The sequence below is a fragment of the Zootoca vivipara genome, chromosome 3 (assembly GCF_965207765.1).
Source record: "Zootoca vivipara chromosome 3, rZooViv2.hap1.1, whole genome shotgun sequence".
Classification (NCBI taxonomy): Eukaryota; Metazoa; Chordata; class Lepidosauria; order Squamata; family Lacertidae; genus Zootoca; species Zootoca vivipara.
In genome coordinates this window covers 101,720,149-101,734,824 of record NC_142586.1, presented here as the reverse complement: position 1 = coordinate 101,734,824, position 14,676 = coordinate 101,720,149, and the positions used below count along the sequence as shown (strand labels likewise).

Sequence of the window (14,676 nt, the reverse complement as noted above, 5' to 3'; positions counted from 1 at the left end):
TGTCAGCAATCTGCAGCTGATAAAAGACACTCATAGCCCCCGAGACCGCCTGAGCCTCCAGGGAGAGTTGGATCCAGTAGCAGTAGTACCTCCAGACTGCGAATCTGCTCCTTCAGGAGATGTGCAACCCATCCAGGATTGGCATCCAATCAGTTTATTTTTTAATGTATTTCTATCCCCCCTTGGTTTATGTATCTATTTGTGTGCTCTGTGTGGGTGCTGTTTGTTTGGCTGCAAGTCGATTTGAGCTGTCCTGAGCAAGATAAAGAGACTAAACACTTACTAATTGATAATAATAATAATAATAATAATAATAATAATAATAATAATAAATAATTAATGCACGTTTGCTCAGCAGCAAGTGCCGGTGTACTCAATGGGGCTTGTTATCCGGCAGATGCAAATACTAGATTAAATAACTAAAGGAGTGAGAATGGGCTCAACTGCAGGCGGGCTCGCCAGCTATGCAGTGACGGCTCAGGTGGAATCTACACACATATTTAAAAAGTTCTGAAAATGCTTATTATTATTAAAGTATTTTTTTTAAAAAAAACACACACACATTGAATTTTCCATAAGGCTCGCCATCGCCACCTAGTGTCACGTTGTACATTGCACTTTAAAAACACAGAACGTTTATTGCTTGCAGCTGCCATTCACTCGGCACCCCATATAGCGACAAAACATACAGAGCAGCGCGCGACTTCGCGGTGTCCGAACTGTCCCTCGCAGGGTCCCGTAGACTAGAGGAGGCGGCGGCGGCGGCGGCGGCGGCGTTAAAACTGAAGGGAAAGGGCTACGCACGCGCGGCTTCCGGCGCATGCGCCCTGGTGACCCGGAACTTGTGGAGCTGCTGGAGTGGCCGGGCGAGGAGGCGGCGGAGGAGGAGGAGGAGCGGCGGCGGCGTCGCCCTCGGTGCTTGGCTGGGCAGGTAACGGGGCTCCCTCGGCGTCGGACGGGGCTTTTCCCCCTCAGCAGCCCCCTTCTAGGGTGGTCTCCGCTTAGGGGCCCTCAGCGTTAGGCGAGCCGGGGCGATTCCCAAGCACCACGTTGTGTCGCCCCGCGGCCCTTCTTCGCGGTGGAGCTTCATTCCGCCTCGTCCCCCCGCTCCGCTCCTTTGTGCTGCTTTCTCTTTCGCCTCCGCACCGCCGCCTCCTTGGTGGGGAGGGAGCCCGGGTTGCCCAGAGGGGCTTCAGTCGAGCGACTCGTGAGGGGAATTTGCCCGCCGCTGGGGGTGTTGCGGGGATTCCTCTGAATGGAGGCGGCCGAAAGGGAGCGCGTGTCCGAAAGCTCAAGAGAGAGCAGCGGCCGTGTGGATTAAACGGGCGACAAAGCCTGTACTGTATATGAAAGGGGGGGAGAGAGACAGAAAAAACAGGACCACCTTCCTCCGTCGGATGCATTGATTGAAATCGGATCGCCCCGATTATATGTAGGAGGGAACCGATCCCAATAACGTAATTCTCTCTTACGCACACACATCTGTATCTCGCGCGCCGGCTCGCGAACTGCTGCTCCAAGAAGAAATCCGAGTGCAATTAAAACGTCCCGACTTCCAGTTCTTGTGAAGAGCCTGTACGGATGGGAAACGTGGGTCGAAGTGACGTTTCAGTGAGCTAGTGGTACTTTCTCACATAGAACTTGGTTCGCGGGACCTCTCCTGAAATGAGTTCGAGGCTCCTTCCGCGCAAAAGGAGGAAAGTGCTTGACTTCTGAGAGCAAGCATTACGGCTCATGTTAATGAGTGGCTCGTTAATAGCAATTCTGACTTATTCTTGACCAAATGGGTGTTTGGTTTTTCATCATATGGAGAATCTCTTCTTTCCATTATGTGCTGGATAGTTTGGGGTGTTTCACCCACAACACACTGTGCCTTCAGATAAATTGCCTTAATATCCTTTGATGTGTATGGTGTGATAGATAAACTGTTTTTAGATAGTATAAAGGCTTTGCTTATTGCGCGTGAATGTGATTTAAATGTCAGCTATCAGTGTGGACTGTGCTAGGAAATGCTGAGTGGGAAACTTTAAATCAGTATTTTTAACAGCAATTTACATTACTGCTTTAAAATTGCCTCGATTTAAGCCGATGCACCCTGCAACAGAATCTTTCCCAGTGCTGCACTTTATGGAGTAACAGGTCATTTGCATGAATTTTCATAGGCGAGAGCCTGCCTCATCAGATGTATTAGTAAGAATCTATTCCTTAGATGCCAGGGAATAGGTTCTGACTCATACATCTGATGAAGTAGCACCTAGAATTCGTCCCTCAGGATTCCAATGTTAATTTGAAATACACTTGGTGCTAGACGAGCAAAATAATTTTCCATGTTCATGCTGGCTAGAACTTTCTCAAAGACTGTTACTCCAAGATTAAGTTACTCTATTTGATTAAAAGTTGATTATCAAGTAATGGTCTGAACAGAAATAAAAACAGAGGGAAAGACTTCTTCTGTTGTAACATTTATGGGACATTGCCAATGGATGCGCAAGTCTTTGTCGGCAAGATACAAAGTAATGGAAAGAAGAAAATGTTGGAATAGCTTGATTATAAATCACCTGATGGGCGAGGTTATCACAGGTGCAAGGCTAAATGAGCCAGTTGCTGTGGTAATGGCTCTGAGCTGTAGCTATATCACAGTGATTAATGTATGTTAGCTAGTTTTAGTTGGCCTTAGTACAGTAAGCCCACAAATTACACACGTTTAACTTGTGCACATTTACATATTTGGCCTTATCTTTTTTAAGAGGGCGGAAAGGGGGCAGGCATCTGAGAAAAAGGACTTTGGCAACCCCACCCATCAATGAACCCAATGTGTTTTGACTATATGTGATTTTGGCTTTAGGAGCAATCCCCAGAACGTGACCCCTGCATAAGATGTGGGTCTATTGTACTGAGGTTGAAGCCTTGGAATTAGAGCATCAGAGATGTTCTGTATCTGTATCTGAAAAACCTGCAGGCTAAAACTTCCTGTTCTGTGTATATCTTTCTCCAGTGCTGTTTGCTGTGTCTGTTACTTATGCAGCAGTAAAAGTTGGCGACTTTTACTGTGAGCATGATCTAAATCCACACTTCCATTGCATATGTGTTTTATCTCAGATTCCCAAAAGAACACTTCATTTTTATGGTTAGAATCATTTACAGGAGCTGGAAAACAAGATTAAGAAAAAGATAGGTTAATCCATGGGAGGAAAAGTGTTAAATGTTATCTTGGGTGGGGTATAACACAATTAAAAAATGTGCTACGCCTCACAAGAAGGAAATACAATTTTGAATGTTACCAAATTTGAAAATACAGTACTATCTTTTTATAATGACAAAGCCAAACGCTTCCACAAACAAACAAACGGCAGTATTGTATTTCCCATTTAAACTATTGTCATTGGACAATATCCAGAGCCTTGTGAACATACTTCCCCTCACCCCAATCTGCTTCAGAGGGTCCTTCAACATTTGGGAACATTTGGTTAGTATTTTATCTGGTTATTATGTCCCCCCTTTCCCCCCTGTAAGTACACTCATATTGTTTATACATCTCTAGACTGATAAATTTTGCATTTGAATATTGTTTTCTAGCACCTCCCTGGTGAGAGACTTTGTCTTATAGTCTGTATTGCACAGGTGTAATGGTTTTTTCCTTCATCTCGTTTAAATAAAATAAAAAATTAAGAAGTGAAATGAAAAAAAGCCATGGTTCATTAACTCTTAGAAGCAAATATTGGGCTTTTCTTCTTCTTTCCAGTTCATATTCAAAGTCAGCTTCTTTTTTGTCATGTTATCAGTTAGTGCAGGGATATTTCAAAACATGTCACCTTAGCACCACAGCTTCCGGTTTGTCCTTTGCATTTGAAACTGTCTAATCTTACAACCTTAGCACCAAAGTTCACATGACAGGAGGCAGGCTCATAAAACACATGTGAGTGTTTCTCATTGTGTGATGATTTGGTTCATAGTCATAATGCAAGCGGTTTGTTGTACTTACTGGTTTCTTGAAACTGATGGGAGAAAACTAATGTTCTTGTGACACATGGCTTTAGGGAAGTTCTGCTGCTTTAAATGTGTTGATAGGCTAATTTGCAGTCCTGTGAAATTGAGGATTAAAAAAATGTTTTGAAATGTGAGCCTTGGCAGACTTGCTTGGAAATAGAGTGAGAGCAAACAATCAGATTCAGAAGTAAAATAATTTTGTTTGGCATGACTGCATCCATTGCACTGCTATCAACAAGAACAACACTACTGTAGGTCCACGAACTAGCTTTTTGTCACTTTTCAGTGATAACACAGCTAAGGATGAGCCGGGCTTCAATTCCTGCCCCTTGATGGGAGAGAGAGTATAAAAAATATTTTGCCAGGATTTTTGCGCTGTATTTCGGTGCCACCATGCAAGAAAGGAGAGAACTGTAATTCCCACAGCATTTCCATCATAAAGGGGATAAAGTCTTGTTTATCTTGGAGAGCTGTGCTGGAGGCCATTGCCAGTGAAGGAACACCCCTTGAAGGCGGGCAGAGATTGTTTTTAGTGGGGGCTGGGGCTGGTCAGTTTGAATCCCAAGGTCTCCTTTCCAAAACTGGCAAAGACCAGCAGAGTTGCCCCCCTAGAGCAATATATTCTGATCAGTTGTTTTAAATTGGTGGCTAGAAGACGTTTGGTACAGTATTACTTTTAGTCCAGGAATAAGTTCCATGCTGGTTTCAGTAAGAGGTTGGCACTGAGTGGAACCCACTGATGACGTGACGTGGGTGGAATGCTGAGTGATGGAAGCGCAGTCTTGGAGCCAGGCTATTCCAGATGACAAGAAGTCTGCCAAGCCTCCAGCACAGAAGTATTACCGGTATTAATTGGTGTTAGCTTAGCAGATGTAAGAAAATACTGGTCGGACGATGTCCGCAAGGTCATTTTAAGTTTGTGTGAGAGAGATATACAAACATCAGAAGGAAATATGCAGTGCATGATGGAAAGTGGAATCATTGAAGTCATTATTGAAGGAGGCAGGTTTCCTCTTTAGTTGCTGGATATGGGAGGATCCAGGGCTGGGGGCGCTGGTAGCAATAATGTCTAGCCCACAATGAAAGTTGTCATTGTGCTTGGAAGACAGTTACAGTACTTTTAAACTGTGCTGCTGCTTTCTCTTTTTGTTCCTAGTTGCAGGCCCTCTGATTTCTTTTCACTGTGCAAAGTCTGTCTCTCTTCCATTGCTGTCAGCACTTGAGTATGCAGAACAGTTGACAGATTGCAAAGCATGGCTCACAAGGAGGAGAAGTTGCATGTAAGGCATGCATGACTAAGTCTCTGTTCTTACCAGTAGGAGCTAGACTGTCCGTCTCCCATCAGTGGGTAGCAGATCACAGATAAATTGAACATGCTGTAAAAAAATAATAATGCTTTTATTCTTGTCCTGCCTCCGCTAGCAATGTGGGGCTTTAGGAAGGAGGAGTGAAGGCGATCTATTGTCATGACTTCCCACAATGAGTTCTGGAAATTGTAGTTTGTGAGAGAACGAAGAATTCTGCTAGAAAACTCCCCCATCTATGGTTCCCCAAGGAGAAGGAATGATTGTTTAACACTGAAGTGTAGATATGATTTGTCTCCTGCTCCATCTAGGAGGGTTAGAGAAAGGAACACACACATTTTTCTGACCTTGGAAAGGGGAGGCACAAGAGTTTGGGCAAGGAGAATGAAGCTCTTCAGAAATTGATTTTATTGTTTTATCTTTTTATAAACTGCATTGAGGTTTTCTTTAAGTCAAGCAGCATATAGAATTTTAAGAAATAAAGTCTTGTGCATGATTTTATGTTGTGAACCAACCTCCCTGTGATCTTTAGGTGGGCAGCATACAAATTTGATAATTAAATAAATAAATAGTTCACCTTGATCTTGTCAAATAAAGAACAGGGATGCTGGCATGTTCTTATGTTTTTCCTGGACTGGAGAGAAGATTTTCATAGTGTGAAGATTGCTCGGATCTCCTCTATTTAGACCTGACATCTGGTCATCTTTTGTTTCTATAAATGAGTTTCCTGGTTTTACTTTAAAAAAACACAGCAACTCTCAGTGAATTTTATGTGGCCAATGTTTATTAGCAAATGTGTTTTCTTGTGGAGAAGTGTGTGTTTTCTTCTTGTTAATTCTAGCAGCAGAACTCTTAATAAAAGAGAAGCGTCTATAGTCCTTGGCTGCCTGATTCACAGTATATAGTTCTCTCCTATTAGAAGAGAACAAATCTCTAAGTGGTTTACAACACATTATGACTCTGATAAAACAATCCAGAATTCAAGCTTCGAGGAAAATAGTTCAGGTCCTTCTCTAAGTGACATTTTGCTTTTCCCAGACGCCAACCTAGCACCCAGAAATCTCCATGTGGTCACAATTGGACCTGCACCAGTCACAAAACGCACCTGGTGCCTGGCTAGTTTTGAGCACTGAATGGAAACCATGTTCCCTGCCTGCAGGCTTGCAATGTAATAATGCATGATACACCAGGAGTCCTTCAGGGTCATGTCAGCTTTTCAGTGAACAAGGATAGGAACCCTTGGCTTGGAGCAAAATGTTTATAAATGTGTATTAAGTGTCGCGCACTTGTAAGAGAGAAGCCAGTGACACTGAGAAGTCTGTCTGGCACGGAGTGTATGACGGGGTCCCCACGGGTACAAGGCGTCATAGTTGATGTTATGCATTTTGCACCAGACCAACATTTTTACTTAAAACAATTTGGTGCCTCTAGTTATGGCACCATGGGGCACCTAGCCCGGATATCTCCCAGGAGCCTAACCTGTTCCCTTCGCTGTTCACAGATATATCTTCCATCATGGTGGGCGAGAGGAGAAATGGAAATCTGCTGGTGCATCTTGGGCCCAAACTGCAGGCCTATCCTGAGGAGCTAATCCGGCAGCGCCGTGGCCACGATGGGCACACCGAATACTTGATTCGCTGGAGCATCCTTAGCTTGGAGGACAGCCTAGGGAACAGCACCAATGCTGCTTCCTCCGAGAGCAAAACGGAGAATATTCTGATGTGGATGTCGGCAGAGGAGGTTTATGCCAACTGCCCCACACTGCTGGGCAAGAGGAAACCTGAGGGGCAGCGGGTAAAGGAGGAAAAGGCACCTAGCACATTCCCATCTGACGTCACTCTGGATGAGGCCTCGCTGCTTGAGATGAAGGCTGATGTCAGGAACCTGGTGCAGCGGGCTGCTCGGCAAATGGCCAGGACTACAGGCCCAGAGTCCTCCATCCTGAACACCATCCATGTGCTCAGTGCCTATGCCAGTATTGGCTCGTTGACGGGTGTCTTCAAAGAGACAGGTGCTCTGGATCTGCTGATGAAGATGCTGTGTAATGAGGAGAAGCAGATTCGCCGAAGTGCTGGGAAGATGCTGAGAGCCCTGGCTTCCCATGATGCAGGTGAGATTTCCTGGTTTGAAATCCTAGGGTGACTTCCAGGCTTAGAATTTTAGAGTTGGGAGGGACCCCAAGGGACATCTAGTCCAGCCCCCTGCAATGCAGGAATTCTCTGTTGATCGTCCCTAGAATGCTTTGAGAAACTGGAAAATGATAATGATTCATATGGATGGAGTACCTGGGGTGGGATTGGGTAGCTGAATCTGCTCAAGGCTTCTGCCTGTTGCATTTGATGGCGGTATTGTTATTTGGATAAGAGGAAGCAATCTTGCATCTGAAAATGTGGTCGTCTTGTTCATCAGGGCTGAGTAGAGTTTTGATTCCAAACACAGTCAAGTTTGGTAAGTCTGAACCTCCTCCAGAGACACTGCAATCACTGTTGTTCTTTTACGCAGCATTTTAAATTGCCGAGGGTTTCTGTGTTCCTCGTGGTGTTAGATTGCAGGACAGACAAAGTGTGGTTTTCTGGTTGTCTTGGGAGAACCAAGATCTTGAGAACTTCTAAAGAAACTTTCATTTTATATTTGAGGATAATTCCAGGGCTAAATGAATAATTACAGATCCCTTGCTGGAACTACGTTTAGTCAGACCTCTCAGACGTTTCTCTGTGGGTTTTAATAGGTTTATCCTGTATTTCTTGAATTTAGACAGATAGGTTTTCCCTAAGTCTTTCCTCAGAGGTATGCTGCAGCTATGTTCATCTGTCACATTCTTACATTAAGCATGGTTTATCTTTTTCCTTGGGGTTCTCTAGAGGAAAGGAAAGGGGATAGATATAGCTTGCCTTGAGACCTTGGCTATCTTGATTTTTAATTATTTCTAGGATACTTTTAACCTTGATGTTTTAAGTATTCAGTCTGTAGTTCCCTACTACTGTAATATTTCTTACTAGACTAGACGGGACTGTCTCCATTAGCTGTTTAAATGGAAGTCTTTTTAAATGGAAGTTTAAATGGAAGACTTCCCCTTCCTCTGCCCTCCCCATGCCCTCAAAATCTATATTAGGAGGGGGCATGGGGTGGGCTGCAGAGGAGAGAAGGGGAAATTCCATTGTACAAGTGGAAGTATTAAGTGTGGGATGGCAGCTTTGGATACAGCCTTCATTGTGAGGCATGGGGATATTCCTCCTACCCATGAAGTCAAAGCATCATTATAATTAATAGTGATTTTTATTTTTAATTCAGCTCATTGGACTGAAGTTAGTCAGGTTTGGTCCTACTTCAGGAAAACAAAAGTTTGGTGTCTTCTTTGGGAGACAGTTCAGGTTCATGTGCAAACATTTAAAAATTCACCCCATGCTGGATTGCCCCAGTATTTAGACCAGGAAATGTTTTCAGATGCTGGGTCTCAGCCTCAGAATGTGGGGATTTTTTTTAAAAAAACCCTCTTCTTCATGGTCATTTGTCAGGGATTCATTAGCTGTGATTCCTGCATTGCAAGGGGTTGGACTAGATGACCCCTGGGGTTACCTCCCAACTCTACAATTCTGTGATGTGGATTTTTATAGCTATAAAGTGATTAAAATCTTTATACGGTATCCTGATCTTAACGATGGATAGTAAGCATAATACACAGCAGGAATGGGGAATCTTTTTGCCTCCATGGGCCAGATCCACATCGGGATTGACCTTGTGTGCTAAATTTAACAAGTGGATGGGCCCACCTACCTGTCAATCTCCTGACACCACAGTGACATCAGCTGATTTGGTGCTGTCGAGCTCCAAAGCTGGGACTTCAAAGCAGGTCGCAGGCAGCAAGGAGCTGGAAAATTGAATAAATAACTTTTTATAGCAGCTGTATCAATGCAGCTCTCTTGTTTCAGAGGGGTTTTCAATGCAAACCCCTTCCTGATCCAGTTTGAATGAAAATGGCTCCTAAAACAAGAGCAAGGTGCTCTGAAGTCCTGACTTTGGGACTTCAAAGCATAGCCAAACTGAGCAACCAAGCTGCATTGCATTAAATAGTCCTGTTTGTATTAATTAACTGGCGCGATGAGACATTAAAAAAGGCTTGAAAAACCTATTAGGACAGTAATTGAGAACAAGCACAAAATGGCAGTCTTCTCTGGAGAAGAAGAATAAATATCACTAAAATGCAGGCCTTCCTCTTGTTTCTTTGATTAACAAACCAGGTGAACACTGTTGACTTCAGCTGGATTACTGAGAGTGACCATGGGCAGGTGAATAGAGAGTTGGACTTTGACCTGGGAGGTTGGAGTTAAAATTCTACCTCAGCCTTGGTCTTGCTGTGTGGCATTAGACAAATAACAACTTCAATTTTCCATATCAGAACTTTAGTTTTCCATTTGAATTCTCCTCCACCCCAACAAATACAGGCTGACCTCTATAAAGGTAGCAAATGATAAAAAGTTGCATGGAAACATATAAGAAGCTGTTTTATATTGAGACAGACCAGCAGACAATGTTCAGTAGAGTCAACTAGCTGTTGCCTAGAGTCTCAAGCAGAGGCCTTAATGCAGTTTTGCTTCTTGAGTCATCAGAGTGTGTGCCTGGTGCCTTGTGCATGCTAATCATGTATCCTCTGCCCCATGTAAATGTTAAATAGGCATGGATTACACCAGTTTAAACTTTCTGAACACAGCAACCCGGCTGTATCTTCCATTGAGTTGGTACTGATACATGATGTGGCTCTTGCAAAGTTTGGCTGTGATTCCCAGTGTGTTTCGGTAGTTAAGTTAGAAGGGCTAGGGACAAACTTGTTAGCTTTCTTTTCAAACGTCTGCAAAGTAAGTTGTAGTGTTTCAGGATAAATCTGACCTTGTATGTAATAAGTAAATTGGTTTTAGGGTTTTCCTGCCTCCCTTTTGACACAAATTGTGATAATTATTTATTTGGAGCCTTTGTGAATGTTTCATTTCTTTCATGCTTCTCGGGAACAGGCATTGACAATTAGTCATCCACTTTTGGAGTTGTTCTCTTATGCTCAGTTCACATTACAAGCTTTGCCTGAATTTGCTTTTCAGCTATTTCAGAAACCTGGAGACAGTGAGCCCTACCACTCCAAGTCTTAAATTTCCATTGAATATTTGTTGGCTTGACTAATTATGAGAGAAAGTAAAAGAAATTCAAAACATGCTCATTTTCCAATTCACCCTTATCTACGTGGTGAAAAGAAGGTGGAAACTAAATTCAGACAGACCATTAGCAAGAATGGTTGTTGTTGATTATACATCTCTGTTGTATTAGCAGGTATACTCTTTTTTTACAACAGGAAGAAATGGAGGCACAGAGAGATGACCAACTTGCTGTTAGAGAACAGAACTCAGTTCTAAAACTCTTGACACCAACTTACTGTGCTGCCTTTTCCCATGTACTGAGATTAACTTTGCACTGAAAAAAAGTAATGTGGGGCAGTTCTTGGACATTATGGTTTTATTGTTTGGCTATCAGCTGCTTAATCTGTGATCCTCTGGTGGAAAAGACATTAGCACTGCCCTTCATATGTTCCAGAATGCATATTTTTCCTACACAGAGATTAATCTTGCACTAAAACTCATGATTCATTAAGCCAGAATCTCACAGCTGCTTGATGTAAACTTTTTAAAACACAAAGATTAGGAAATGGGCAGGGCTATTTATGGTAAGAACCTTAAACAAGAGTGGTTGAAAGAATGCTAAAGCCAATATTTCTACATTTTATATATTAGTTGGAAAGGACTTACACTGCCTACAAAGCTAGATGAAAACCAAATGTTACTTTACCCAGTAATAACTTGCCAGGTGCCATCATGCAACCTGAATGCTCACTCCTACAACTAACTAATGCCTGCCCCTGACTGTGTAACAAAACCCCAGGAATACAATTCCTTAAAACTCTACAGGCCTTTTTGATCTTTGCTTCTGCTCCTACGTGTTCAGCTTCTCACAACCCGGCTACATATTTAAGTACCACTCAGAACATTTCCAGACTTCCTCTGTCTCTCTTTTTAAAATAACCTTCTGGTTTTCATCCTTGTATGTGTCATGGCAAACATTTTGGAGACAGTTTCTTATTCCTGCCACCACATCACACACTCTCATTCTGATAGATATGTATTGTGGTAAACCTGCCATACCAGACAAACTGCATACTAGACAGAAACAAAACAAATAACCAAGAAATAGTGCCCATTATATTTGAGAGCAACTGAGGTCCTTTCTGGATTCCCAGGAAGATAATGTAAAGAAAAGCCCTTAAGCTGTGTTTTATGTTGTCTGCATTTTGTATTGTACAATTTTGCAAAAACATTCTCGGTATAAAATGAGACATTGCATTAGATGGAGCTTATTGTTCTTGTTCCTCAGACCCCCACTTTCTTAATCATAAACATTTCCCCTTAATTTCTGAGGACATGTTGTCTTCAGAAACTGTGTGACTGAACTTTCTAAAATGTCCTATGCTTCTTATAGTTATACCCTGGACTTTTGAACTGTCAGTTTCCACTAATTCTCAATTTTGTTGTCATCTCCTAAGAGATGTAGTGAAAAATATAGGATCGGAGTGGGAAAAGGAGGAGGAAGAATGTTCTGGCTTCTTGTCATATCGTAAATAAGCAAAGGTTGAGTGAGTCTAGATCAAATTGGTGGCAGTTATTTGTCACTGGTGTGTAATAGCTATTAAATGTTTGTGGCAGGGTGGATTTGATTTAAATCAAACTGATTTAAATCACGATTTAAATCACGATTTAAATCACTAGTCAGTAAGGCTTGATTTAAATCAGTTTTCTACATAAAGACTAATTCTTGCTGGTATAACTTTAATATGCAAGTAGATGAAGATTTTTAGAATAACAACTTTTCATATTAGTTTTTTATCCCCAGTTTAATAGGTTATTCATATTTGGACAACTTTACTGTTGTACTTAGGAAGGAGAAAAATAATAATTACCTTAATAATAACAATTTAAATAGATTTATTCAACTGAAACAATAACATTACAGCATATATTATTTGCTTAAACAAACATCCATGTTTGTTAACTAATTTGGCTAAACAAAAACAATATATATATATATAAAAAGAAACTTAGACTGTCAGCCCAGCCTACACATGAAAAACTTAAATACTGTCCACTCCAAACAATCAGAAAAATATTGTTTCTATTCTATTCACTGAACTTCTTGAAACTTAGCACTGAAGGGGTTGTTTCTGTATTCATAGGTTTGTAGAACAATAGGATTAAGGTCTCTTTCTCAACTCTGTTCATGTTATAACATTTTTGCTGTGAAGAAGAGGCATGTGATCTCTGTTGAGTCAAATTCAGTTTTGAGAACTGCAAAAGTAAACCAAGCATCTGTGATAATATCTTGTAGGCAGAGAAACTGCCCAATAATCTTACAAAAAACCTCTGGAAGAGCATGACATTGTGAATGGATTAATGGAATTTATTTACCCCCAAAATTAAACATATACAACCTTATTCTACATAATTAAAAAACTAATCTTTATTTCATGATGGAATAACCTTTGGATGGTAATATATTTTCCTCAAAAAGCATTTTATTTAAAAAAATCCAATTTAAATCAAAAAAATAGATTTAAATCAAAAAAATCCGATTTAAATCAAAAAAATCCGATTTTTTTGATTTTTTTTTAAAAAATCATTGATTTTTATCCACCCTGGTTTGTGGACCGAAATTGATTTGTTTGGTTCTTGGGCTTCTGAGGTTTTGAAAGTATATCTATTCTACATTGGCCATTTATTGGGGCTGATACAGATACAAAAGGTAAAGGTAAAGGGACCCCTGACCATTAGGTCCAGTCGTGACCGACTCTGGGGTTGCGCGCTCATCTCGCATTATTGGCTGAGGGAGCCGGCGTATAGCTTCCAGGTCATGTGGCCAGCATGACAAAGCCGCTTCTGGCAAACCAGAGCAGCACATGGAAACGCCGTTTACCTTCCCGCTGTAGCGGTTCCTATTTATCTACTTGCATTTTGACGTGCTTTCGAACTGCTAGGTTGGCAGGCAGTTGATACAGATATACGAACATTTAACTCAGCTTTACATGCTTGACAATTTTTTTTAAAAAAGGGGGTACAGATGTTTGGGGAGGGGAGAGACTTTGGCAATCCCATCCGCCATTGCACCCAATGTGTTCTGACTATACACAATTTTGGCTTTAGGAGGTTACTGTAAAACTTCCAGCGGGAAACAGGATAATCATTTCTCTAATGTACATTCCCAAGCTCTTTTCCTGTTCTCCCTAATAATAGCCAGTGCTAACCAGAATGTATAAACCAGCTTCAAATTCTGTATTCAGATTCTGGTTAAGACAGAGAACATTAGCATTAACTTTCATTTAAGCCTATGGGATAAGGGTGGGAGGAATCAGTGTGGCTAGCTGAAATGATCAGCTGGCTCCATCTTACTATTCCAATTTTAATTTATAGGGAAAAACTAAGTTTAGGCTCTCATGGTGATGAAAATAAAGGTTGAAGACAGGAGAGTACAGTGGTACCTCGGGTTACAGACGCTTCAGGTTACAGACTCCGCTAACCCAGAAATAGTACCTCGGGTTAAGAACTTTGCTTCAGGATGAGAACAGAAATGCAGCAGCGGCAGGAAGCCCCATTAGCTAAAGTGGTACCTCGTGTGAAGAACAGTTTCCGGTTAAGAACCATGTTTTGTTTTACATTTTGTGATTTTGAGGGGGACTGGGTATGCCAGCTGTCTTGAACTGCTGCATCTGATGGAAAAATGCTCATTCTGCTAAAGTAGAACTTGTCTGCCTTGAAAAGCTTTTTCACCTACCACATTTATGCATTTGTTACCTGTGTGTGTGACTTAACCTGTGGCTCAAGATACATTTCTAATGTAAATCTCAGAGCTGCATTAAATGTGATAATCCAGAACAGATGTATAATGCTGGAGAAGCACCACTGTTTTGCGAAGATCTCCCTCTCACTGGCAGAATATGAGGTGCAGCACTGAGTATGCCTGTTTTGGTTTCAGGAAGCCGAGCGTATGTTCTCTTGTCCCTGAGCCAGCAGGATGGCATTGAGCAGCATATGGATTTTGACAGCCGCTATACCCTCTTGGAGCTGTTTGCAGAGACGACATCTTCCGAAGAGCACTGCATGTCCTTTGAAGGCATCCATCTCCCTCAGGTACCTGCTGATCTGGCTGATTCTGATATGGCCAGGAAGAAGACAGATGGTTGGAAATGCAAGGATTTGAGTGCATGTCTGAGAAGCAGATGAGATAAGGGTGGCATGACCCAAAGACCGAGATCAAGGATGTTAATTGGCTGGGGTAATCCAGGGACTTGCCTGGTGTG

The 14,676-nt window shown here is 42.0% G+C and overlaps 1 protein-coding gene across 1 annotated transcript in view; it reads left to right on the top strand.

Annotated features, from left to right (window-relative positions):
- The first annotated feature begins 793 nt into the window (after positions 1 to 793).
- Positions 794 to 14,676, top strand: part of LOC118083087 (cullin-9) — a 56,051-nt gene continuing 42,168 nt past the window's right edge. The window contains exons 1-3 of the mRNA XM_035111161.3: positions 794 to 931; positions 6,793 to 7,401; positions 14,352 to 14,506. Of these exons, the coding sequence (XP_034967052.3) occupies positions 6,807 to 7,401; positions 14,352 to 14,506 (750 nt within the window). The 5' untranslated portion in view covers positions 794 to 931; positions 6,793 to 6,806. The remainder of the gene's footprint in view (positions 932 to 6,792; positions 7,402 to 14,351; positions 14,507 to 14,676) is intronic.